At 63.3% G+C, this 24526-nt stretch overlaps 2 protein-coding genes across 2 annotated transcripts in view; one reads left to right on the top strand and one right to left on the bottom strand.

The window, feature by feature from the left end:
- LOC107306830 (dedicator of cytokinesis protein 2-like) overlaps nucleotides 1–24526 on the bottom strand; it is a 55959-nt gene that overhangs the window by 2703 nt on the left and 28730 nt on the right. Inside the window, exons 29-43 of the mRNA XM_015850190.2 lie at nucleotides 6250–6348; nucleotides 5929–6023; nucleotides 5592–5670; nucleotides 5395–5495; nucleotides 5173–5231; nucleotides 4601–4749; nucleotides 3408–3493; nucleotides 2889–3045; nucleotides 2607–2647; nucleotides 2286–2376; nucleotides 2093–2212; nucleotides 1574–1663; nucleotides 1350–1454; nucleotides 298–439; nucleotides 78–159 (exon numbers count right to left, since the gene is read on the bottom strand). Of these exons, the coding sequence (XP_015705676.1) occupies nucleotides 78–159; nucleotides 298–439; nucleotides 1350–1454; nucleotides 1574–1663; nucleotides 2093–2212; nucleotides 2286–2376; nucleotides 2607–2647; nucleotides 2889–3045; nucleotides 3408–3493; nucleotides 4601–4749; nucleotides 5173–5231; nucleotides 5395–5495; nucleotides 5592–5670; nucleotides 5929–6023; nucleotides 6250–6348 (1496 nt within the window). The remainder of the gene's footprint in view (nucleotides 1–77; nucleotides 160–297; nucleotides 440–1349; nucleotides 1455–1573; nucleotides 1664–2092; nucleotides 2213–2285; nucleotides 2377–2606; nucleotides 2648–2888; nucleotides 3046–3407; nucleotides 3494–4600; nucleotides 4750–5172; nucleotides 5232–5394; nucleotides 5496–5591; nucleotides 5671–5928; nucleotides 6024–6249; nucleotides 6349–24526) is intronic.
- LOC107306832 (INSYN2B protein-like) lies at nucleotides 8622–22899 on the top strand. Its single transcript, XM_015850193.2, has 4 exons — nucleotides 8622–8663; nucleotides 16423–18131; nucleotides 20690–20764; nucleotides 22524–22899. Exons 2-4 carry the CDS (start codon nucleotides 16741–16743, stop codon nucleotides 22702–22704), a joined length of 1647 nt encoding a protein of 548 aa, XP_015705679.1. The 5' UTR covers nucleotides 8622–8663; nucleotides 16423–16740; the 3' UTR covers nucleotides 22705–22899.

The following is a 24526-nucleotide window of genomic DNA, read 5'->3' as shown; positions in this document are numbered from 1 at the left end:
AAGGGGCAGAGGATGGGCTGCCTGCAGAGGGGACGCCCCCACCCCGGGCAGTGACCCACCACCGCAGGGACACGCACTTGGTGATCTGCTCGGGGATGCTGCGGTCCCTGAGCCGGATCCTGGGCTCCTCCACCGGCTGCACAGTGAAGCACTGAATGTCTGCGGGAGTGAAGGAGCCTCGAGCACGGACCGCGGGGCTGCGGGGGGAGAGGGGCCCCGGGGATGTGGGGGACCCACGGGGTCAGGGAACCCCCCCCCCAACCAGCCCTGCCCGTGATCTGCACGCTGCGAGGATACACTGCCCCGGGGACTCCGTGATGTCGGGGCCGGGCGTGGACGTGGTTTGCAGCTTCTCGGCGTTGGGGAAGGGGCTGAGCAGCCGCATCTCGAAATCCTCCCGGCGCTCGTACTCTTTGCCGCGGTAGATGAAGACTTTGTTCTGCGGGGGAAGGGGCGGCGCGTCGCAGGGCGCTGTGAGCTCTGAGCGCCGCGGGGGTCGTGGCGGTGAGACCGAGGGGGAACCCATTATTGGAACAGCCCTCCCCGAGCCCAGCAGCACAAGGATCAATGAACCAGCGGGATGTGGGGCTCTGAAGAGAAGCTCCGGGAGGTTCCCAGCTGCATTTGTAAGTAGCGCAGTCAGCACAGACACATCCCTGCGCACACACACAGGGCACGGCGTCCATCTGCCTCCGCGCCCCAGGTGGGACGTGGTGCAGCCGGGAGCTGCAGGCGGAGCACAGCGCAGTGCTCTGGGACAGGAGCCCCGCAGGTACCGCGTCCCTGTGTGCAGGAGCAACACACAGGGCCCCCCCATCAGTTTTTACAGGGAATCGCCGGTTCCCGTGTTTCCATTCCATAAGTGCTGCCCCCGAAGGCACGATGGGGTGAGCTCCTGCCAGCTCCCCACTGCTCCATCCCTCAGGGCTGCCCCATCCCGTGTGCTGCCCGACCTCCATCCAACCTCCACCCGTTCTCCCCACGGTGCCCCCATCCAGGCAAGGAGTACGGACAGCCCCGGGGCTCCGCTCACAGGAGATGGGCTGAGATGGTCACAGCTGCTGGGCTGAGCTGCGCAGGGTGCAGCACGGCAGCACAACAGCACACAGCACAGCACACAGCACAGCACACAGCACACAGCACACAGCACACAGCACACAGCACACAGCACACAGCACACAGCACACAGCACACAGCACAGCACACAGCACACAGCACACAGCACACAGCACACAGCACAGCACACAGCACAGCACACAGCACAGCACAGCACACAGCACACAGCACAGCACACAGCACACAGCACACAGCAGCAGTGAGGGCTGCAGGCAGCAGCAGGTGCCTCTCACCCGCAGGAAGGTGGGGAAGCCTTGCCCGTAGTAGCCGACAGCGAAGTAATCCGGGCTGGGACGCAGCACCTTCAGGATCTTCTCATAGAATTTGGCTTCTCGCTGCTGCAGGGGGATGCGGAGCGCTGGGGGGGGCAGGAGCCACACAGCCCCCGCTCTGCCCCATGGCAGAGCCCTCAGCCCCACTCCGCCCCGCTACCCGGCCCAGACTGGGCGGCACTCACCAGGATCTTGCTCAGCATCTCATAGTCAAAGATCTCGCTCTCGTACTGCTCTGCCAGCTCCTTGCAGATATGAATGGCCTCCTCCCACATCTGCACGGAGGGGCCACGGTGCAGGGTGAGCAGGGCACTAGGGGGCTGGGTGCCCGCAGGGGACTCTGCTCGTCCTGCAGGGCTCCTGCAGCCTCACTGCTGTGCGAGGAGCAGGACGGGCCCCTGGAGGGCTGCAGGGATCACTGCCTGATGTCTGCAGCCATGCAGCCCCCTGCCAGGCCCCCACAGCCCAGCCCCTCTCTGGGGCATCTCCCCAGAAGTAAGAGCAGAACTGGCAGCAGGGAGTCAGAGTGGCTGCAGGGATGAACTGCCCAGCGCAGGGTCTTTGCAACCTGCCAAGCTCAAGGCAGCTCTGGCCCCATTGCAGCGATGGGGACAGTGAGTGGTGCCAAAGTGGGGGCTCAAGGCAGAAGGCAGCGATGGGGGGAGCTGTGTCCTGTGTGTTGTGCTGCAGGGGGCTGCGCTCACCTTGCCTTGATCGAAGTAGTTGACGATCTGGTTGTACAGAGCCTCCTTCAGCTGGCGCTGGGTGTGAAGGCTGGGGCTGTGCAGGCCCTGCATGGGGGCTGTGTTCGCCTCGTCGGACCACTGTGTGGGGCAGCAGAAATGCCATGTGTCACACTGAGCCATAGGGTGCGCTGTGCCCCCCACCATGCCTCACCTTGAGGAGCCGTGCGTGCAGCAGCAGCGTGTAGGCGCCCTCTGTGTAGTTCTCATAGCTGATGTGCAGGTCCTTCAGCTTGTACAGGTACCTGGGGGGCAGGGTGGGGTGTCTCGGACGTGATGCTGGGGGGGATCTGGCACCAGCCTCCTGCTCCATCCCTGCCCCATGCAGGGTGATGGCAGGTGGGGGGGGGGCAGCTCAGGGCTGGGGATTGTCCTGGATGGTGCCGGCACCTTCCCATGCTGGGCTGTACCCCAGTGCCCACAGCAGGGCCTGGATACGCTGATCGTGTGGGGGTCTGGATGAGGCAGCGCTCACCTGATGTACATGGCCTGGCGGTCGATCTCCTTGTAGAAGTTCTGGGGAGGAACAAGCATTGAGGCAGCCCCAGGAAGGGGCTCACCCTGCAGCCCCCACCATCCCCAACCCTGAGTCGTGCTGCCCCCATGACCCGTCCCACACGGGCACAGGGCTGCTGGGCAGCGCAGGGCAGCGCGGTGCCACCCAGCTGGGACAGCAGCCCGGCACCCCGCACACCCCACTGTGCTGCTTGGGGATGCTGCAGGCCCACAGGTGTGGGGATGTGGTGCAGGCGCTCACCAGGAGGTTGACGGTGCAGCTCATGCTGTAGGTTTTGTTCTCATCGTTCATCACCGCCCGGTAGTCGAGCAGCCGCTCCAGCAGCCCCGTCACCAGCGCCACGAAGCTCTCCCCAGGCCGGCACAGCTCAGGGTGTGCCCGGCAGCAGCTGAGCAGGCTGTGGAGCACAGGGACCGTGGGCTGCACGTTGGGCTCCACACCGACCCAGCCCAGCTGCCCTGAGGTGCAGGAGTCAGGATTATCCCAATAAAGGACAAAAAGCAGCACCAGGCCAGCAGTGACAGCAGCCCCTGTGCTGCTCCCCAGTGCCGTGAGGCTCGGAGCAGGCTGTGATGGGCAGCGTGGGGCACATGGTGCTCCCTGGGCACAGCCTCTTCCTCGCAGACCCAGCCCTGGGAGCTGTGCTGGGCCAAAGCACAGCAGGGAGGAGCAGGACGGCTGAGATTCGTCTGTGCAGGGGCAGGGCACAAAGCACGGCGATGCCCGGAGGAAGGGAACAGTTTGGCATTGCATGCTCACATGCTTTCAAAGAGCTGCTTGTACTGCTCGTCGCCCCGGCCGCCCTCCACCTCGCTGTCGAGCTTACGCAAGATCTCATCCTCAAACTGCAGAGAGATGAACGTGAGCGCAGCTGAGGACGTGCCGAGCTCAGCCCCAGGCTGCCATAGCTGCAGTTCCACGGGACACGGGGTAGCAGGCGCTGCAGGAAGGTTCATGGCAGCCCCGGCAGCAGCCCGGGCTCTGCTCCTGCTGACCATCCTCCCGCCCCATTCCCCTGCTCGGACGCATCCCCCGTTGCTCCCCAGGTCCCCGTCCTGCTCCTGCCACGTCCCAGTAGCCTGGATGATCGACGCAGCTTCTGCAGGAAGGGCCGTATCCTGCAGCCCGGGCAGCCCAGCTGCCCAGGGATCACTGGGCTGTGCTCTGTGCCTGCCTGGGACCCTCCCACCTCCCAGCAGATGCTCAGCCTTGAGATCCATGGGGTTTGTGCTCTAGGTGCACCAGCTGGACCATAAAGCCTGGCAGGTCCTGCATTGTGTGCAGCACAGGACACGGGGGTTCTGGGCCACGTCTGATGTCCAGTGCCCCTCAGCTCTGCACTGAGTCCTCTGGGTCTGCACATCCCCTGAGTGATGGACAGCATCTCCCCAGCCCTGGGCTGCATGGGCTGCTGTGGAGATGACACCTGCAGAGCTCTTGGGTCCTCCGAGCTACAGTCTCCAGCGTGGACAATGGGCAGGATCTGCTGCTGCTGCTGGGTCCATGGGGCTCTGAAGGATCCCAGCCCTCCATCCACAGACAACCCACAGGGTGGAAAAGCCTTTTGCACAAGGAAAGCTCACAGCAGCTTGGAATGAGAGTGGCAGTGCAGGAAGTTTGCACAGACCTCTCCCCTACTGCTGTACTCTTGTTTCCAGCCAGTGCTGGGACCTGCTGAGTGTGTACAGCCTGCTGGTCCCTGGGAAATGCTTGGCATCGCTCTGAGACTCCCTGCTACTCCATGGCCCCACCAGCTCCACATCCCTCATCTCTGTCCCTTATCCCTCTCCCTTGTCCCCATCCCTCCCTACTTCAGCCTCACATCCCAGAAGCACATGGGGGGAAGGGAATGGGGACGAGCGGTGCCTCCCCCCACACCATAGGGGTGGTCACTCCATGACAGGTAGGACCCTCACATCCCCCTCCCTCCTCAGCCCAGCCCTGGTGCTCACCCGGCTGAAGCTGGCGGTCAGCTGGTACTCGCAGAGCATCATGTCAAAGAAGATGGGGATGGTGGACTTGCGCAGCTCCAGCTCCGGCACAAGGGTCATCTCCAGGATGGGGCCCACCATGCCTGGGATGAACTCGATCTTGTGGTGGCCTGGGGACAGCAGGGAGGGCTGGGACACACGGGAACAGGCAGCAACGGATGCAAGAGGCTGAGGAGTGGCGGCAGCAGAGGTCTGCAGCCCAGTGCAGCTTCAGCAGCACTTCCCCAGTCCATGCCTCTTACTGCATGCTGGGCAGAGGCTGCAGCTGGGAAAGTGAACTCAGCACCATGGGTCAGCACATCCCACAGCATCCCACAGGGTACACACCCACAGGGTACACACCCACAGGGTACACACCCCACAGGGTACACACCCACAGGGTACACACCCCACAGGGTACACACCCACAGGCTCCCGTGCCCCACACCAGTAATCTCAGTCCCCAGCACCCATTCTGGGGCCCATGCTGATGGACACCAGGCTGCAGGCACTGTCCAAGCCTCCTCCTCCTTGCTGGTAGCACCACAGCTCACCTAGCTTGTACCACATGTCCCGGATGGCGGCTCCAATCTTGCCTCTCATGTCCCCATACCTTCCAGGATGGTGTCGGTTTAGGATCACACCATGGGCACAGCCCATGGCACAGCTTCCAGGCCAGGAGCCCCAGCACAGCAGGACCCAGAATCCCCATCTGCAGGCACAGCTGGGGCGGGGGCTGGGGCTGGAGCCCTGGCCTGAGAGGGGGGGGCACTCACTTGGCCAGGATGGCAGCGCGCTTGGCCTGCGAGAAGTTCTCCAGCTGCAGCGAGTCCTGGGTGAGGAAAGCCACGGCCAGGTGGAAATAGTTGTTCCAAAGCTGCATTGAGAACACAGGGACAAATGCCAGGCAGGGTGGCACAGAGCCTGGCACATCCCTGCCACCCCCATCAGGGCTGGGACAGCGTCCCCTCACCTGCAGCTCGAAGCTGCTGCTGCTCAGGAACATCTCTGTCAGGGTGGTGGCAAATTGGTTGATGGCACGCAGGAACTCCCTGCAGGAGCGGGGTGGGTGCTGAGCAGAGGGAGCCCACAGCCCACAGCCCACAGCAGAGGGGGGGCAAGGCTGGCAGCCCCTGCCATGGTGGGGTGAGGACTGGGGCTCTGGGGTTGGGGCTCACCACGTGCTCCTGCTCACACCCCCACGACCTCTCATCCCTCTGCCCACATGGGGCAGCCCAACACGGGGCCATGTGTCCCAGGCCATGGCCCCAGACCCCACTGTGAGTCCCTCCCAGCCCAGGGCTCCTCACCGGTTCTGCACCATGTTCATCACCATCCAGTCCGAGGGGTACACCGTCTTGCCAATGAGGTCCTTGAAGAGGATGAAAGTCTCCATGAGGAAGTCCTGTGAGGAGGAGGAGCTGTCAGAGGCTGAAGCACAGCCATGAAGCCCTCCTGGTGCAGTGCTGTGCTGAGCAGCAGGGCTGGGAGCACCCAGCGGTGCAGGAGGTGCAGGCAGCAGGGTGATGACACGAGTGCAGGGTGATGACACGAGTGCAGGGTGATGACACGAGTGCAGGGTGATGACACGAGTGCAGGGTGGCTGCTCACACTGCACGGGGGGCACTCACCATCAGCTCAGGCCGGGAGGGGAAGGCCTGGATGTAGGAGTGGTAATGGTCTGCGTCCATCTGGCTCAGGATGGCGGCCATGCACGCCACGTAGTGACTCTGGCAGAGAGCAGCAGGGTCAGGGGCTGCAGGGCTGGCACCAGGGGGGCTGTGTACCCGCCCCTCCCCCCGAGGCTCTGCTGCCCTGGTAGCCCTGCCTGCCCCACAGCTCTCCTGAGCTCTGCTCCTCCTTCTCCACTTGTGGGGTGGGACAGAGATGAGACCCACTACACTGCAGCAGAGGACATGGGCAGAAGCGTTAACGCTTTTGCTATAGCATAAACCTGTGGATTTTAAGATACTTCAAGTAATATGTGGATGTAAGCAGAGTGCAGAAGTGGCTCATGGCTTTTTTTCTGGAGGCCAATGTATCCAGGCTGCCTTTAGTGAGAGCCCCAATCTGAGCCATTAGCTCCAGCCCTGCTCTGTGTGCCTGTGGCTCTGTGTGCTCTGCGAGCAGGGCAGGAGCAGCACACGGAGCAGGACTCCCATTCTGCACAGCAGGGCCAGCCATGCTCATCTCTGCTCTGCATTGTTTGTGGGTCAGGAGAGGAGCAGCTGGCAGAGCAGGGACCACCTGCTGCTCACCCCACTCTTTCATCCCCCCTTTAGGCTGTTAGTGCAGCCCATTACTGATGATCCTTCTAACGTAAAATCTGAGTCTGCAGCAGACTTTAAAGTGCTTTGAATATGAACTTGTTAAGAGGAAGCTTTGGTGATGGGACAAAGCTCTTGGGAACTCCCCGATGGGCGCTGAGCATCTGAAGCCCCAGAGCTGCAGGGCTGGTGCTCCCAGCCCCTGAAGACGGGCCCTGCTCAGCCTCGGGTCTGAGCTCAGGGTGTTTGGCTGCAGGGCGCCACAAGGCACCGGGAGAGCAGCACGCTCAGTGGGGAAACGTAAAGCAGCCCAGGTGCCCACGATGTGCCTCTGTGCGGGGGTCAGGCAGGGCCTGAGCAGCCTGTGGGCCCTTCAGTGCTATGGACAGCCTGGGATAGGAGCGGCTGGAGCTGGGGATGGAGGCAGCTCAGCAGGGATCTCATGAGGAGCAGGTGAATGACAACCCCTTGAATGCCAGTCCTGTTAGCATCAGTGTGAGGCTGCAGACATGAAGCTGAAGGACAGCACACAGCATGGCCACAGCAGATGCACGTGGAACTGCACAGGCCGGCAGCAGAGCTGGGGATGAGCTCTGCTCTATATGCGTGGCCATCACCCCGGCAAGGCCCCCTCCAGAGTAAGCAGCGGTGAAGCAGGGGGTGCCACAAATCCACCCACATCCCTGAGCATCCACATGTGCAGTGTCACAGTGTGTGCCGGGCTGTGCACCGGGGAGCAGCAGCAGTTCACACCTTCATAGAGGTGTGGGGGGAATTTCTCATGTACCCAACAGTGTGAGTGTCACCCACCAGCAGCTTGGGGCGAAGGGCCACCCGAGCCAGCACAGCCCCACAGCAACAACCAGGAAGGGCAGGAGGAAACAGCTCTGCTGAGCAGCGTGTGCCTGGGATGTGATGAGATCAGCTCAGCCACCTGAAAGCAGCCGCTCTGGTGGCAGCTGGAATTAGATCCAGGTGAACTCCCTGCACAACCTGCTACACCTTGTTCAGGGGAGCTGTATTTACATATAAATTACATTACTGGCGAGCCACAGCCGCGTGCTGCTGCACATACAGATGTTCAGCTGGCAGATGGTTTGTGTGTGTGGGGAGCGGACCCGGCAGCGGCCTGGCGCAGCACATTGACCTTTGCAGCAGCCCGCAGACCCACCGCTGGTCACAGACACAAAGGACTCAGCTCTCAAATACTCCCCAGCAGCGCCCCGAGCCCACTCGGCCCAACGGCGGCGCTCTGGGCAGACTCGGAGCAGGAGGTTTGTGATGGCCGAGGGACGCCGAGCTCCTGCCGACCGCCCCGCGACGGCGCTTCCCCACCTCCTGCTCCCCACCGCCCCGCTCGGTGCCGACACCCGCCGCTCCCGGGGCTCCGCGCTGCGGGGCTGGGACAGGCCGAGGGCTGCGATCCCGGGCGGAAGGTCGGAGGTGACGGGGCAACACAGCAAAGTCCGGCGGGAGCCGCACGAGGACGGGACCGAGGACGGGACCGAGGACAGGACCGAGGACGGGACCGAGGCCGCGCCCGGCGCGCGCTGCCCGCACCGAGCGGGGTTGTGCAGCCGGCGGTGCGTCCCGCGCGCGGTGCGGCCGTTGCTCCGGTTCGGGTCCGGCGGGGCTGCCCGCATCTCCCAGCGGGCGGGCACGTTGCAGCCCCGCCCCTCCGGCTCCGCCTCCCGGTACCGGCGAGCCCGCGCGGCTCCGCCCCGGCCGCGCTCCGCGCTCCGCGCACACCGCCCTGCATCGCCGCCGCCGAGCGCCAGGTACGGAGCTGGGAGCGGGGAGCTCGGGGAGGGCGGCCGGGCCGAGACCGGGATCGGACCCTCGGGGATCGGCCCCGCAGCGCGGGGGCCGGGGTGGTGCGGGGAACCCCTGGGCCGGCAGCCCCGCAGCGTTACGGTAATCGCAGGGCCGGGACCGGGACCCAGGAGCGGCGCGGGATGGCGCGGTGCTCGGAGGCGCGTGGAGCCGGGATGCTCGCGGGGAGCCGCGGTGCGCGGGTGGCGTTGCCCGATTCTCCCCGCGGCAGCAGCGCGATGCTGGGCGCCGAGCAGCCGCGGGTGTCATTGGGGTCAGGGACCCCCGCGGCTCCTCCGCTCCGCCGGGGCTCCCCAGGAGGTGCCGGGCGGGGTCTCCGGGCGGCGCGCGGCCGCGCTGGAGGCGGTAGAGCGTGTCTGGGGCAGGTGAATCCGCAGCGCTGGGATCCGCCGCGTGAGAAGCGCCGGAGCCCCCCGGGCTCTGCCCCGCGCCGCAGCCCCTCCCCGCTGCCGTCCGGAGGCGCGGGGCGACGCCGCTCCCGGAACGGTCCCGGGGGGCTCGTGGGCGGGGGGGGCTCCGGCAGCGCCCGCCTCGCTGCTGCCCCTCGTTAGCAGACACGTCCGTCAGCGGAGCCGGCTGCGTTTGACACGCGCACACGCGATGCCGGCGCTGTCACTTCGGGGACCGCACGCCGCGCTGACGCGGGGACGGGCCGCCGGCGCCGGAGGGAGGGAGGGAGGGAGGGATGCAGCCCACGTTGCTCCCGGCAGCTCCCGGCGCCGTGCGCTCAGCTCAAGGCCTTCGCGTGAGCAACCGGGCGGGGTGAGACGGGAGGGCACCGCGCCCGGGGGCTGCTCGGTTCCCTTATCCCGCAGCGGGGGCTGCAGCTCCTCGCGGGGCCGCGGGGGTCAGCGGAGGGTCTGCGCGGAGCCGTAGGTTCGGTCAGAGCGAGGTGGGTGCGCACGGGCGATGGCCGAGAGCCGGCTGTGCCGCTGCGCCTGCACGGGGCTGGTGGGCGGCTGCAGAGCGCGGTGTGTCAGCCCCCGGCACCGCTGCCCTGCGGGGGGGGCCCCTCCTGGAGCCCGGGGATGCCGCGTGCCGGCTGCGCCCTGACCCCACGCCCCGCCTGCATCCCGCTGAGCACAGGAAGCGGCTCCGGGCAGCGCTGGGCACGGCGTGGGGGTCCCACTCGGCTCCCGGTGGGCGTCGTGTCTGCTGCACTCTGAATCCATGCAGTGCATGCGGAGCAGCAGAACAGGTTTAAAGACGGGAGCTCCTTTAGACAGAGGTTATCTTCTTGATGAATTATAATTATTATAATTGCTTAATAGTATGGTAGTGCTCAGAGGCCACAAATAATGAGTGGGTTCATTTCCATCTGTAGTAACAATGCTTCAGTCATAACCAGTGCTTCTGGACAGTGAGTGGCTCGTGTGCTTAGAGCCACGATCAGCCATGATCCGGATCATCCTGGCTGTATTACGGGTGGGGAAACTGAGGCACACGGCGCAGAAAGACACTAATTCCCAGATTCCCCTGGCAGTGAGTGTTGTCTAAGGCACATAAAGATAAATAGGGGGAGGGGGGGGGGTGCTGCTGGATGGCAATGGAAATCCACTTAAAGGCAGGAATTTGTATTCTGAGACAATGTTCTCCGCACCGGTGATGGGAGCTGCAGCCGCAGCAGCCTCAGCTCCCACTGCCCGCACAGCAGCGGCGGCTCTTGGGGCTGCAGCCTGTGTGTGGGATGGGGCACTGCTCCATGCAGGGCTGTGCGCTCAGAGCTGCAATGGGGTCACGCACCCAGCCGTGGGGCTGAGCCCCCCTGGACAGGAATGCACAAAGGCACAAAGGCACAAAGGCACAAAGGCACAAAGGCACAGCACTGTGAGCGTCTGCCTGCAAATGCTGGGCAGAACCTTCCCAGCTTCTTCCAGAAATGCGCTGTGCAGACAGCGTGAGGCTCTGAGAACATCCTGGCATGCAGAGGAGCACATCCCAGCCCTGGCTGCGGGGCTCCCCAGCCTGCAGGCTGCTGGTGATGCTGTGGCTCCAGATGCAGCCCCAGCCCGGCTCTGTGACGGGCAACACTTCCCTCCATGGAAGCTGTGAGATGCCTCGTGGGGCACTGAGCCTCCCATGACCACGAGCCTTCAGGCCACATCCTATTTCATTTGTCCTGTAATTACTTTGGGGCAGCACTGGCCTGGCCTGCAGGATCCCCAGCCAGGTGAATCAGGTGATTCCCCACATCCCTGTACCTGCATGGGCTGTGTCTGGGACTCCGAGGAACATCACATTGCCCACACCATGTGCTGGGAAGGCAGCAGCCACGCCGTCCCTTGCTCTTCCATACCCCCCAGGAGAGCCGGCCGAGCAGTGCTGCAGCGATGCTCTTATCAAGCACAGCCTTGGGATGGGAAGCCGCCTCCTCCCCTCTCCCTGCTCCACACGCGCTGTCTGTGGGGTCTGTGCTCCTCTGTGTTCCTCTGGGCAGGTCGCTGCCTCCACACCTCCCAGTGGGGGCACCAGCACTGCTGCCATGATGGCTGTGTTAGCGTTGGAGACAGAACAATTTGGCCTCTGTGGGCTCCTAACAACCTCCTGCAAAGCCTTTGTATGTTGCTGCGTCTCCAGGCTGCGCTGCGTCCCTGTCCAACTGCACCCATGTGTAGGAAGTTGAAAGAAGCAGTGCAATATTGTGATGACAGGAGGTGCTGGGAGGATGTTTCTGCCTCTTCCCTGGTCGGTTGGCTCCAGTCTCTGGGCACGGGTTGCAGGACCCTGCGAGAGGCACCGGGGCAAAGGGAGAACCTGCCTCCTCCAGGCCCCGGGGTGGGGAATGTGACTCATTTTCCTGCAAGGCCCTTCAGCCAGTGACCTAAATAAAGATGGATGCACGCAGATCCCTCTGCTCATATGAGCTGCCATTTCCACCAGGCACCTGCAGCCAAAAAGGGACCTCTGTGCTGGTGGGGCTCCTCCACAGCGCCCGCGTGGTGTTGGCTGTGCTGGTGTGTGGCTCCATCGCAGCATCCTGCGGCTGTCCTCAGACTGACAGTGTTTTGGTTGGGCTGCGGGGTGCAGGAGCAGCGTGTGAGATGATGCTGTGAATGCTGCAGGTGGGGGTTAATGGGAGCGATGGGTGCTGCTGGGACGTGGGACCCATTGCCATGGAGGGGTGAGTGCCCCCACCGTGAGAGCGCAGCAGGGCGGGATGTGGCACACGAGGGCTCTGTGCAGGAGCAGAGCTCAACAGAGCACACAGCACTGACCCAGGCACAGATGGGGGGATAAAGTGGCCGTGATGAAGTGCCTGCAGGAAACCAGGTCTGCGTGAAGGGCCTCCAAGAGCAGCTGTGAGGGCAGGGCACGTGCTGGCTTTGTGCTGGCACTGCCGTTGTGAGGAGCTGTGTGCTGGCATTGCTGATCAACGCTCTGTCATCCGCCCTCGAGTCCCGTGGATGCTCCGTGCTGAGCACAAACACACCGAGTCCTCGTGGAGCCAAGTTGGGACGAGGTCCTGCTGCTGAGCGCTGTGCACCTGGCTGCTGCCCGGCCATCAGCTGTGAGCACACACCTCCTCCCACGCTGCCTCCCACCTTGTGCCACGTCTGAGCTCAGGGGCAGCAAAGGCTCCGTCCCAGGAGGAGCCATCGCACCCTGTAGTAGAGGCGGGTAATTAGCTGCTCTCCTCTGCAGCTCCAGAAGTAGATGATTTCCTCTCTCATAAATCTAATCTCCTGGCTTCCTGCGTCTTGAGGAGAAGATTTATGTGTCTGCTCTGGTTTTCCTTCTTCCACAGACGTCGCCAGGAGGAGGAGGTGGAGGATGGGTGCAGAAGGGCCCCCAGCAGGGCTGGCAGGGTGTCCTGTCCCTGGTGTCCTACCTGAGGAGCCAGGAGCTGGGACCCACAGTGTACCAGGCAGGGTGGCACCGGGCAGTGGGGACCCTCGGTGTGCCAGGCAGTGAGACTGCAGGGTGGGATCCAGTGCTGCAGTTTGATGGTGGTGGTGGCCAGGAGATGGGGACCCCGAACCCAATGCCTCCGTGGCTCCAGGTGCCAGTGAGCCCATGGGGCACCTAACCCTACTGCCCTGAGCATCCTGTGGAGCCAGAGCCCACGCTGAGGTGCTCCTGTCATTTATTGCATTATGGTGGCGTCATCTGGTTTTGTCCATAAATCACTTGATATGATCTACTGCTTGTAATTGAACAAGGGGAGGAAAACACTCAGACCTTAAATAATTGTCAGGAGAGCATCCATCACCACCTGAATCTTGTCCAAGTTGCTCTGGCACCAAATGGCCTCACCTTTCAGGAAGGTCCTTCCCCATCTGGAAGCGATGACCTCTGGCTCTTAGGCACAGTTGTTGCACTTTACCTGTGTGGCTGCAGAGCAGAGCTGCTTCCCACTGCTGAGACTCCTTTCTTGCAGCGCTCTGTGTGGATGCCCACATGATCCCGTATTTGTCATTTTCATTCCTTATCCTTCTTTCAGTCTTTGCATCATCCACAAATACTGCCAGTGATTTTCCTCTTCGAGGTCACTGACTCCAGCATTACTGTGGGGCCCAATGCCCCTCTGCAGGACCCAGCCAGCAGCACATCTGGTTGGTGCTGAGTGCTGGATGGTTATGTCTTGAGACACGCTGGTTAGCCTGGCTTTAATCCATTTAATGCGTGGCACATTGCTTTCATGTCTTTCTGGTTTCTCCATGAAAATGTCAAATGCCTTACAGAGATGTAGGTCTGTTCCATCCAGGCTTTTACCTTCACTGACCAAACTTGGAGCCTCATCAAAACAGGCAGCAAATGGGTTTGATGAACCATGTTTCCCAGAGCCTCGTGCTGGCTGGCATGGCCGGTGTGCGCTGCTGTGCTTCAGCTGTCATTAGTCAGGCTCTGAGCACATCCCACTGCTGCCCTCGGTGGTGCTGCACAAGTTGTCCCCAAGCTCCTCTGGTGCATCATCCCACAGCACTGGGGCTCTCCCGAGGTCTGGATTTGGCCACCATCATACCTGGATCTAGGAGAGGAGAAGGCCCTGTGGCACCGAGGCTTCCCTGCTGGGTTGCTGTGCTGTGCCCATGGCTCCGGTGGTGCCTCACCTCCAGGAGTGTGGCTGCTCCATGTTTGTGCACATCGGTCCCGTTGGACAAGCAGGCACAGCCAGCCTGCCCTCTGCAGCACAGCTCTGCTGGCTCAGCTGAACTCCAAACAAGGGGACTCCCAACCCCTTGTGCACCATGCCTACAGTGCATGGACAGAAGCAGAGCGCTGGGATGGCTCAGTCCTCTCTGCCTCCTGTTGCAGCTTTGAGCACTGTGCAGCCTGAGGGTTTGACACCATTGTGCCCGTGTGTGCTGGGCTTGGGGTTGGGCTGATGGTGTGAGCAGCCCCCACGCTCACTCTGGAGCAGGGACTGATGGAGGGCTGCAGGCACAGGGCGCCTGAGGACAGCTCAGCCACCGTGCAGCTCTCATCCTTCAGCTGTCCCCTCCCATCTGCCTGTTCTCCTGGTCCTGGCTGTCCTCCTGCAGAGACGAACTGCTGGAACAGCTGCAGCCCCGGCCCTCCCTGGCTGATGTGGTTTTAGGACCCCAAAAAGGCTCCACCATGTTGTTCAGCAAGGAACAGAGCTGTCCGAACCTTGTTCTGACATTAACAAGGGACACTTCTACTCCTGTGCCCTCTGTCTGGGAGCTCAGGTCTCGCATAGGGTGCCTTGGTGCAAGAGCTGTGGGCGCAGGAAGGCAGGTGGGATACGATGCATCAGCGTGTGTGGGCCTGAGCACCATCTCCATGCAAACATGCTGGAAGAGAGCAGCTGGAGAGCCCCGATGTGCTGAGCGCTGGGTGCCTGCGCTTCCTGCACAGCCTCTCCCAGTGGCCTTTTCCATGCATCCAAAATGTCCCTGGAGCTGTGCTTCCAGCTGGATCTGTCGGCAGAAATGTTTCCTTCATATTCAGCTCTGGTACACGGGGTCCGTGAGATGCAGCAGCCTCTTGGTTGCATGGTCCAGGTTCAGTCCCCCAGCAGGACTCATTATGAGCAGAGGGAGATGCAGGAGTGCCAGAAGCAGCGCCTGAGCGCAGCACTAAACCTGACCGTACCGTAATGCATATGCAGAAGGACGAGCGGGAGGGTCCAAGCTTTTGGTGTCTGACAGCCTCAGAACTGTTCTCCAAACGCAGTCAGCACATGTATAATTTATCGGCTTTCTCTTTGTCCTTGTGCCGTGCTTCAGATCTCCAGCGGTGCTCAGTTCAGAGGCGCGGGGTGTCTCGGCAGAGTGCTGCTGACTGACAGCACCGCCTTGGCTGCGTGGGCAGCGGAGCTGCTGGGGTTGTTCTGTGCCCACACCGTGGGTTTGCAGGGCCGTGTGTGTCCACAGTGCCCGAATCGTGCCCTCAGTGCTCCTGCCCTGTGCTGGGCTGTGGGAGCTCCTGGCACCCTCCAGACACTCCGTCCTCTGTGCTGGTGCTGGCCCACGTGCAGCAGGTTGGTGCAGCACAGGGATGTGCCCACGTGTCTGTACAGGAGATGCACTTGGTGGCAGAGCACTGGCACGGCTGTCACTGGACACCTCTCCTACACCGTGGGGCTGGAGCGGGTCCTGTGGTCCCAGCGGGTCTGCCCGATCCCGCTCAGCCTCCCAGACCAGGGGTGAGCACGGGGCCGCTCCTCCCTGCCTCACACCAACCCTGTGCAGCCATGATCCTGCTCCCCAGCTCAGCCCGTTGCCGTCCATACCAATGAGATGCCCCATCACCTCCTGCCTCACAAACACCTCCAGTGTCAGCATGGCTTGAAAGCAGCAGGTGGTGCATGGAGCAGCATCCTAAGAGTGCTGGGCGAGGGGCAGCAGTGAGGGGTGCGGAGACGTGCAGTGTGTGTGGCACCTGCACTGCTTGGGCACGGCTGGGTGCTCACTGAGCTCCTGCTGGGTCCCAGGACGTGTATGGAAGCCGGCACCATCAGCTGATGACTGGCACATAGGGACTCCGGGTCACCGTGCTGAGACAGCTGCTCCGTTACAGTGAGAACCAGGCAGGGCAGTGCAAAGAGCCCATCCCTGTGGGCCTCTGTGGGGCTCAGGGCTGTTCTGGCTGCAGAGCAGGTGGGTGCTGCTGGTGCCAGGTGCAGAATGCAGGCACTGCGTGGTGCCACGGGGTGCTGTGTGATGCCATGTACCCCAGCAGGGCAATGGGCCGGGCAGTGGTGGGTAATTAGTGTGGGCAGAGCTGGATGGGCACGGGGGCTCAATGCTGGTGTGGGGGCACAGCCAGGGCAGGACTCGGAAGGGATTGTGCCCCCCCTGCTCGGGGAGGGGGAGCCACGCTTAGCTGTGTGCCAGTGATGGCAGGATGGGGGGGGGGTCCACCCGTCCCCCCGTCTGAGCTCCCTGTGCCCCAGGGCTGTGCCCGTCCCATCCTGCTGTGCTCTCAGCACCCTCCAAACACGAGGCACCGAGTCCCAGCAAGGCAGAGCTATTTTTAACGGCTTCTTCTGCTTGATTTGAGCTGTGAACTTGTAACGTGTTTATGCTAAAGGGGTTTCTTTTTTTCCCTTCTCCCTTTGTGCTGAGGAGGCAGTGCCAGAGATCAAAGCCTGTCTCTTTGCATTTGGTGATGGCCACGCGGGATGGAGGGTGGGAGGGTGCACGGAGGCCGGGAGCTCCGTGGGGCAGCGGGAGACATCCCCAGCTGCGGGAGCAGCGGGAGCGGGGCCGGATCACGCACCTCTGTCTGTCCCCGCAGGTCGGGGAGCCGGGAGCCATGTACGGGGCCACGCAGCACCTGGAGCTCGGCGGGGCGCAGCGCAGGGAGCTCTGAGCGCGGCGGACGGCGGCGGGACCATGGGCTGCCAGCGGGGCGGCACGGAGCCGGGCAGGGCGCTCGGGGTGCCCGCGTGGCGGGGGTTGTAGGTGCGGGGTTGGGCAGCATGCCCTGCAGCCCCGTGCCCGCCTCCTGCGCCGCATCCCCTGTGCGCGGCGGTGCGGGATGAGGCCGCCCGCCGCCCCGGGCAGCTCCGGGGACGGGCACGGCGCGGGGCCCGCGGCGGCGGGGCTGTGAGCCATGCTGAGCCGGGATGCCGTGCCCTCCGCTGAGGGCGGCCAGGAGAAAGCCATGACGGTGCGCTCGGTGCTGCTCAACCGCGACTCGCCGGACATCGAGACCCGCCTGCAGCGCCGGCGCAACCGCACGCAGCAGGTGCGCTTCAAGGACCTGGTGGAGGGCAGCCCCCCCCCAGCGCCCGGCCCCAACACCCCACGTGCCTCGCCGCCCCCCAGGGCCCCCCCTGAGCCGGCGGCTCTCTGTGCCTCGCGGCGCAGCTGGCCCCAGGCCCAGCCGTGCTCGCTGACGCTGCCCATGCCCAGGAAGGTCTGCGCCAGCGCTGCCATCCAAACCTCCCCCAGCCTCCAGAAGCCCTTCCCGGCCCCCCGGCCCCACAGCAGGAGCGTCTGCGATGTGGCCATGGACACGGAGCCGCTCGCCGCCCTGGGGAGCGCCCGCTGCCCGGGGGGAGCTGCGCCAGCTGCCTCGGTGCGGGCTGCTCCCCCACAGGCGCCCACGACCAAGAGAGACCCCCCCCTCACCCAACACCCCGCAGCGTGCCGCGCGCCGCCGCCACCACCCAGGGATCCCTGTCCCCCATACCCAGGCACAGCAGCCGGGTGCCCCGCTGCCAGCTGTACCCCCTCAGCCAGGAGCTGCTCCACTGAGCCCTGCGCCCGGCCCGGCGGGACCCCCCGGGGTGGGCGGGGACCCCCCCAGCGTCCAGCCTCCGTGCCCTGCGCCCAGTCTCAGCCTTGCTCTGAGCTGTGGGTGCTTGGCCGCAGCGATTCGGAGCACAGCCTGCCCCGCGGGCACCGACAGCCGCCCCTCCTCCACCAGCCAGCTCAGGGCAACCCCCCCCTTGACCCCTCGCCACCCCAGCACCAGCTCTGTGGCTCGGCCTGGGGGAGGCCCTGCTGCACCCCAGCACCCATCCCACCAGCGCCGGGCTGGCACAGCTCTGCCGCCACTGTGCTGGAGACCACACCAGCTGCACTCGGCCGTCCGGACACGCAGGACATTTGCAGCCAGCTGCGCGCTGCCAAGCCCAGCCACGAGCAGGCAGATCCGGAGAGGCACAAGGGACCCCCACATGGCGTCAGTGCAGCGGTTCAGCCCAGTGGGCACGCACCGGAGCCCCCCCAGCACGGGCAGCCCTGCCTCAGCACCCAGCAGTCAGAGACGCTACGCCACGTGCAGGACCTGCTGCAGATGGTGGTGGCGGCCAAGGGGACACCGGGAGCCACGGTGGTGGATGAGCACGGCCACGCATCTCAGGGACAGGGGGCACAGGGGGACCTGCAGTCCCAGCTGCAGTCCCTGGAAGGGGTGCTGGAGACCAGCCAGCAAACCATCCGCGTGCTGCTGGACGTCATCCAGGACCTGGAGAAGAAGGAGGCCCAGCGGGACGGGTGAGTAGATGGGATGGCAGGGGGGGTGGGTTGGCTCTATGAGGGCTCTGGTGATGGACAGAGGTGGCCATGCCAAGGATGGCAGCCATGTCACCTTCCGGACATGCTTCCCTCCAAGCTGCTCAGAGCTGCCGTCCTGATCTGCTTGGCACTGTGACTTGGGGTAGTGGCCTGCCAGCCCTTGGCTGTGCCAGCCAAAGGACGGGGGGAGCAGGGACCTCCAAGGCTCTTCTGTGCCACTGAGAGCAGAGACCCAGCACTGCATGTCCCAGCTATGGGCTCCACTGCTGCAGATGCCCTGTGGACAGACATTGCTGCGCCTGCCCTCCTGTGCAGTGCTCCTCATGCCGGCTCTCACCCTGGCAAGCATAGGGCTGTATCCAGGGGTCGTTCCCTGTGCTGCTATGTGTGCACCATAGGGGGGGCCCACAGCCCGTCTGGTTTGCCCTGGCCATGGCTCAGGATGTTCCTTTTAATGACCAGCGATAGTTTCCCTGGCTCAGCTACCAGAGAGGCAGAGCCTTTGCAGGGGCCCCGATGCTGGGAGGACTGCCCAGGGGGCACGTTTTGGCAGGTCTTGGCATGGTCTGGCAGCTCTGGCGTGGTTTGGGAGGATTTGGCAGGGTTGGTGGGGTTGGGCAGGGTTTGGCACACAACTGGTCAACTTCCCGTGTCTAATGTGGCCCAAGAGCAGTGGTGACGGTGCTGATGGGGACCACCACCCAATGCAGCTGCAGGTGGCATTGCAGCCGCACTGTGTGGGAACGGCCTGGGGCACTGTGATGGGGCAGCTCGTTAGCTTGGCAGCTCATTACTTTGTCCTCACACTGGCAGAGCCGTTCGTGCTGCAGGCGCTGAGCCGGGTGCGTGCCCAGCTCACACGTGGTGTCTGGCTCCGTGCTCGGGTGGCACCTGCAGTGAGCTCTGCCCTGCCAGATGGGCACCTGCTTGAGTCCTGGCCCTCCTGCCTGAGCACACGCTTAATTGTTTAACCAAATTAAACTGCTGCTAAGTGCCTCCCTCCAGGCAGGGCTGATGGTGGATCCCACAGAAGCGTTAGAGAGCACAGAAGCAGGGCACGGTGCAGAGCTCCTTCCCCAGCACAGCATCTGTCTGACCCTCAGCTCTCAGAGCTGCTGAGGGTCTGCTGCCCTGTGTGACATGCGCAGGGCATGGGCTGGCAGTGCCCCCCATCACAGTACAGCTCCCACCTGCTGCCATCACTGCCCACAGCCATTCAGTGCCATGCCCAGCTGTGCAGTGCAGAGCGGAGCCCATCGGAAGGGCTGCTGCGCTCCCGCTGCTGGGATGAGTTCACCTGCTGGAGCTGATGGAGCTTCACTTTGGGCTTAATTAAGATCTCAGCTCCATAGACTGCTGCAGTCAAATGAGCAAACAAGACGCCCAGAGAGTGGGGTAGGAAATCCCATAAAGGGTGATCCCAGTGTCCTTCTGTGGAACAGCCCGACCCTACTTGCCATGGATCAGTGTCACAGCTGTGGGGTGGCCCCGAGGCCATGCACACCAGCACTGCCACCAGCCCCACAGCTCCCCACGGCATCCCCACATCCCCCACAGCTCTGCTTGTACAGCACTGGGTGCGCACACATATTTATGTGCTTTTAATGTATGTATATAAAAGGTATCACGATCTAATTTATGTGCCAGTGCTATAATCCCAGTTGTAAGGTGTAATTTGGTACACTACAAGACCCAGTTTCTGCGGGCTGAGAACAACCGCGATCAAGGTCGAGAAACAGGAAATAGTTTAAGCAGGGAAATGTGGGATGGGGGGTGTTTTCATGGCTGCCTGAGGGCCGGGGGAGGTGGGGAGGGGGCAACTGCTGGGGGACCAAACGCCTTTGTTGGGGCACTTTCCCTGTAGTGCCCAGGGCCCATGGAGCTCACGGCTCCAGCAGCAGCCTGGTACTGCGTGGGGCTGCGTGGGGCGAGCGCTCAGCACCAGCAGCAGAGAGCATTGCTGCAGAGATCCGGGAGGAGGATGGCTCTGGGGCTGAGCTGACCTTTGGGGCTCGTCAGCCAACTCTGCTTTATTTCAGTCCCATGCACCTTCCCTGGAGGAGGAGGAGGATGCTTTGGTACAAAAACATCAAAAAGAAGATAAATCCAGCGTAGGCTGGCGATTAAGCTGCCATTTCAACCCCTGCCCATCTGTCGGGCACCGCTGGGCACCGCAGTGCTCCTGCACTGAGCCCACACTGCCCACGATCCCACTCCCTCCGTGGTGCCGCGCGTGGTGTGTCATGGGGTGGCCTTGGGCACGAGGCGCAGCTCTGCGGCAGCGACGAGATGAGGCTGACGGAGCGCAAAGGATTTGGGGCTCCTGCTGCGCCCGTCTGCTTTGCGACCGAGGGACAAATGTGCTCAGCCGCGCTCGGCCCGGCTCTAAAGGGCGCTGCATGGGGGGGAGAGGAGAGTGGGGTCGGGGAGAGGAGCCTGGAGCCGAGCTGTATCCCCGGCTCTTGGCTGCGGTGCTGGCACAGAGGAGGGCCCAGAAACCGGATCTCCTGTTTGATTGCACTGCTGCTCTATTGCAGGCGACACTCGTACCGGACGGGGCAGGACATCGCCAACTGCGGGACGTGCCGGGACTGCGCCTGCATCATCTACAGGTACGGGGCAGCGCTGCCGCCCTGGGGACGCTCCCGGACACGTTTCCTCCCCCGTCACTCTCCGTTCATAGCAGAAATGCCGCCCTGAGCCCGAGGGCGGCGCGCAGCGCGGTGCTGCAGTGTCAATAGTGTCCCCATGCTGCCCCAGTGCAGCGTGATCCGGGAGCCCGGTGTCCCGCCTGCCCCTGCCGTGCCCCGGCTCCTGCTCGCTGTTGTTACCGCTCAGAGCCGGCCCTGAGCAGCGCCGCGGGCGGGGGGCACGCGCTTCTCGGGCACATCGGGGCCGGGGCTGCCCCAGCTCCGCTCCCCGCCCGGCGCTGCTGGGGCCGCCCCTCGTCGCCGGCTCGTTGCCACCCGAGCCCGGAGCCAAGTCCCCGCCGCAGCTCGTGGGGGCCGTCAGCGCTAATTGGGACTGACGAGGCTGTCTCCATGCGGCACCGCGGCTGGGGGAGATGGCACCGCTGGGGAGCTGGGTCCTGCTGGGGGCTCCCGCTGGGCTCCGCTGCCTCCACGTGAGCGGAAAAAGCTCCGGTGGGACGCGGTGTGAGCGGAGCGGGGCGCAGCGGGACGGGGGCGGTGGTTGGGTGGGCAGAATGGGGACGGGAAGGCGCTGCAGGGACAGGGGCGCACTCCGTCTGCCTGAGCTCACCCTTCCTGCCGGAGGCAGACGGGGATAACGGTGCCCTCACGACGTGCGGTGACACGGGGAGCCGTCGTGCTGCGCGGGTGTCAGAGCCACGTGCGGTGCCGGCAGCAGCACCTTGCTGATCTGATGGGAGGTGGCTGCTCGGAGATGGAAGTGCTTTCCGGGTGAGGGAGCATCGCAGCACGTGGCCTGCAGCGCCCTGCGTGCTGCTGGGACAGCGGGGGGCTCTGGGGACGTGCAGGAGACCTGATGGTGCTGGTGGGTGATGCCTCCTTCCCTACCGGGACCAACGGTGCTCACGTGCCTTGCATCAGGATTGGTATCAGACTCACCCCTGCACTGGGCTCAGGGATGTGAGGGCAGTGGGGGTCTGTGACCCCAGGGCTGGGTACAGCCCTTTTCCAGGGGCTCTCAGGGGTCTCAAAGATCCCAGCACTGCATCCCTCTGTCCTCCAGCTAGGGCAGGGGGCTGGTTCCCACCCTGGCCAGGTCAATACCCAGAGCATTCTACTGCAGTAGACCCCAAGAGACCCCCAGGGCACACAGCCAGACTTTGTCCCTCCTGGTATGGGCACAGCATGGCCCCTCACCGCTGTGCTGCTGCACTCCTACATCAGGGACTCTGCTGCACAAAACCCAAACTACCTGGTACCAAAGTGCCACCAGTGCAGGGGACAAGCTCTGGGCACTTGGGGAGGGTCCGTGCAGCGGCTCAGCTCTGCAGGAGGGATTTGGTCCATCTGGTGTTTAGGACAAAGGAGCTTCGGTGAGGGGATGGAAGAGCAGGAAAAGGACAAGGAGCCACAGCCAAGGGAAAAGCAGGGCAGCTCCGAGGGCAGCTTTGATGCCAGGAATGAACGGGGAAGAGCCGTTGGGTCAGGGCTGTCTGTCTGTCTGCCCCTCCAGAATTGAGGGTCCCTGCGCGCTCTGGGTGCAGGGCAGCGCCATGTGTGGGCAGGATATGATTCTATATGATATGATAGCTGGCCCCGGCCCCAGGTCCTGTCCCCACCCCACTCACAGCCGCGCTGCATGCAGGCAGTGGGGGGCAGAGGCTGCAGGCTGAGCTGAGCCCCCACCGCAGCACCGTGACGCCGCCCCTTCTCCCCGCAGCGTGGAGCACGACTTTCGGCAGCAGGAGGGCCGCTTCCAGCGGGTGTTGAGCCACATGGAGGGCGACGCAGCGCACAGCAGCCCCGCACCCGGACCCGTCCCCCCCGCCCGGCAGGAGCCTTCACCCCCCGCAAAGCTGGACACCAAGAAATCCCGGCGCAAGTGCTTCTGGTTCCTGTGAGCCCCAGCACTGACAGCGGCTCCTGCCTCTTCTCCCTCCTTCTGACATTAGGGTTTGGGTAGCACCAGCTTTTATACTTTTAACCGTTCTGTTTAACGTACTGAAGAACCCATGTAAATAAGAGGGGAGGGGAGCGGAGCAGCAGCTGTATTTATGGAGAAACCAATAAATTCCAGGGAGAAGCTATTTTTGTTACACCCTCTCCTGGCTGTGCGCTTCTGTTCTGGATGCGGCCCCCGGCCCCACATCAGTGCTGTGACCCCATCCTGGCCACAAGCAGCCCCATGGCTCCAGCAGCTCCTGGGAGACCCCACTGTACAGTGGGAGCACCATGAGAGCCCTGCGCCCATTGCCAGGGGTGGTGGAGAAGGCAGGAGAGAGGAGCTCCAATGCAGGCAGGCTGGGACCCAGGAGTGCTGCAGCTCTCATAGAATTGGTCACCGAGGTTGGAGAAGCTCTCCAAGATGCCCAACCCCCCCCCACCCCACTGAGCCCACTGACTATAACCCCCAGTGCCACACCTCTGTGGTTCTGAACAGCTCAGGGGATGGTGACCCCCAATCCCTGGGCAGCTCCTGCCGGTGCCCAACTGCTCTGCAGGAGGAGAAATGATTCCTAAGATCCAACCTGAGTCTCTCCTTGCACAGTGTGAGGCCACCTCCCCTCCCCACGCTGCTGCTCTGCCCACTGAGGCCGTTGTGTGCTGGGGTCACTGAGCAGCCTGGCCATCCACACAGCTGCATGGGATGGAGCTTCCTCTCCCTGCACAGCCCAGGGCAGGAACTGACCCCCCCCAAACACTCTGTGTCTGCCCAGGCCGCTGGCTGCAGGATTCATCAGCTGATTGCAGGGGTCAGAATTCAGCAGCTCAAATATTCCAGCCTGCAAGAAGAGCAGCTCAGCATCGATGTAACGATGGTCTGGATCAGAGCAGTCAGTGGCTGCAGCCCAGGTTGGGAGCTGCAAGCAGTGGGGTGAAGCCTGGGACTGTGACAGCACAATGAAAGGGATGAACTAAGGTGAGAAAGCTGCCAGACAGCATTTCTGGAGCACAGTGGGAATGGAGTGGGGAAGAGGAGCGAGCAGAGAAAGTGAGGCTGAGTCAAAGCATCGCTCTCCATCTCCTCGCATTGCGCATCAGGCAGTGCCCCGGCAGCCAGCGCTGCTCGTTATCTCTGTCACAGCCCCGTAGGTAGCTTCAAACAGCTCTTTTTTTTCTCTCACTTCCTCTGGCACTGAATCATGCGTTCTGAGAACAAAGGCTAAAAGCGAGATGACACCAAACCCAGCCCAGCACGCATCGCCTGCCTGAATCCACCTGAATCACAACCAGCAAGAGCCCACCCACCACGGCACAGTCTGGCACAGCCTTATACAGCCCAGCAGAGTCTGGCACAGCCCAGCCCAGCCCAGCACAGCACAGCACAGCCCGGGGCTACTTGCAGCCACATGCACAGGAGGGACAGCACCCTCCACCATCCCAGCAATGGGGTCTCTCCAGAAGCACAGAGATGCTGCCGGCCCCTCTGCCAGGGAACAGCAGCACAGCCAGTGAGAAGGAAGGTCCCATCCTGCCCGTGGCACCTTGGTTTAGCCATGTATTAATGAATGAGAGCCAGGCATCGGATGGCAAAACAATGGGTTTGCCCAAGAAAACCTCCCCAGGCGTGGTGCATGGCACAGCACAGCATGGTATAGCACGGTACGGCACAGCATGGCACAGCATGGTATAGCACTGCATGGCAGTTCCCCACAGCACTGCACCCCAAGTGCCATCAGCCCCATCCCTTTGCCCCACACAACCCAGAGCCATGTGCCTGGC

Source organism: Coturnix japonica (genome assembly GCF_001577835.2).
Source record: "Coturnix japonica isolate 7356 chromosome 4 unlocalized genomic scaffold, Coturnix japonica 2.1 chr4random350, whole genome shotgun sequence".
Taxonomy (NCBI): Eukaryota; Metazoa; Chordata; class Aves; order Galliformes; family Phasianidae; genus Coturnix; species Coturnix japonica.
The sequence above is the reverse complement of the archived record's forward strand: the minus strand, read 5'-3'. Positions and strand labels throughout refer to the sequence as shown.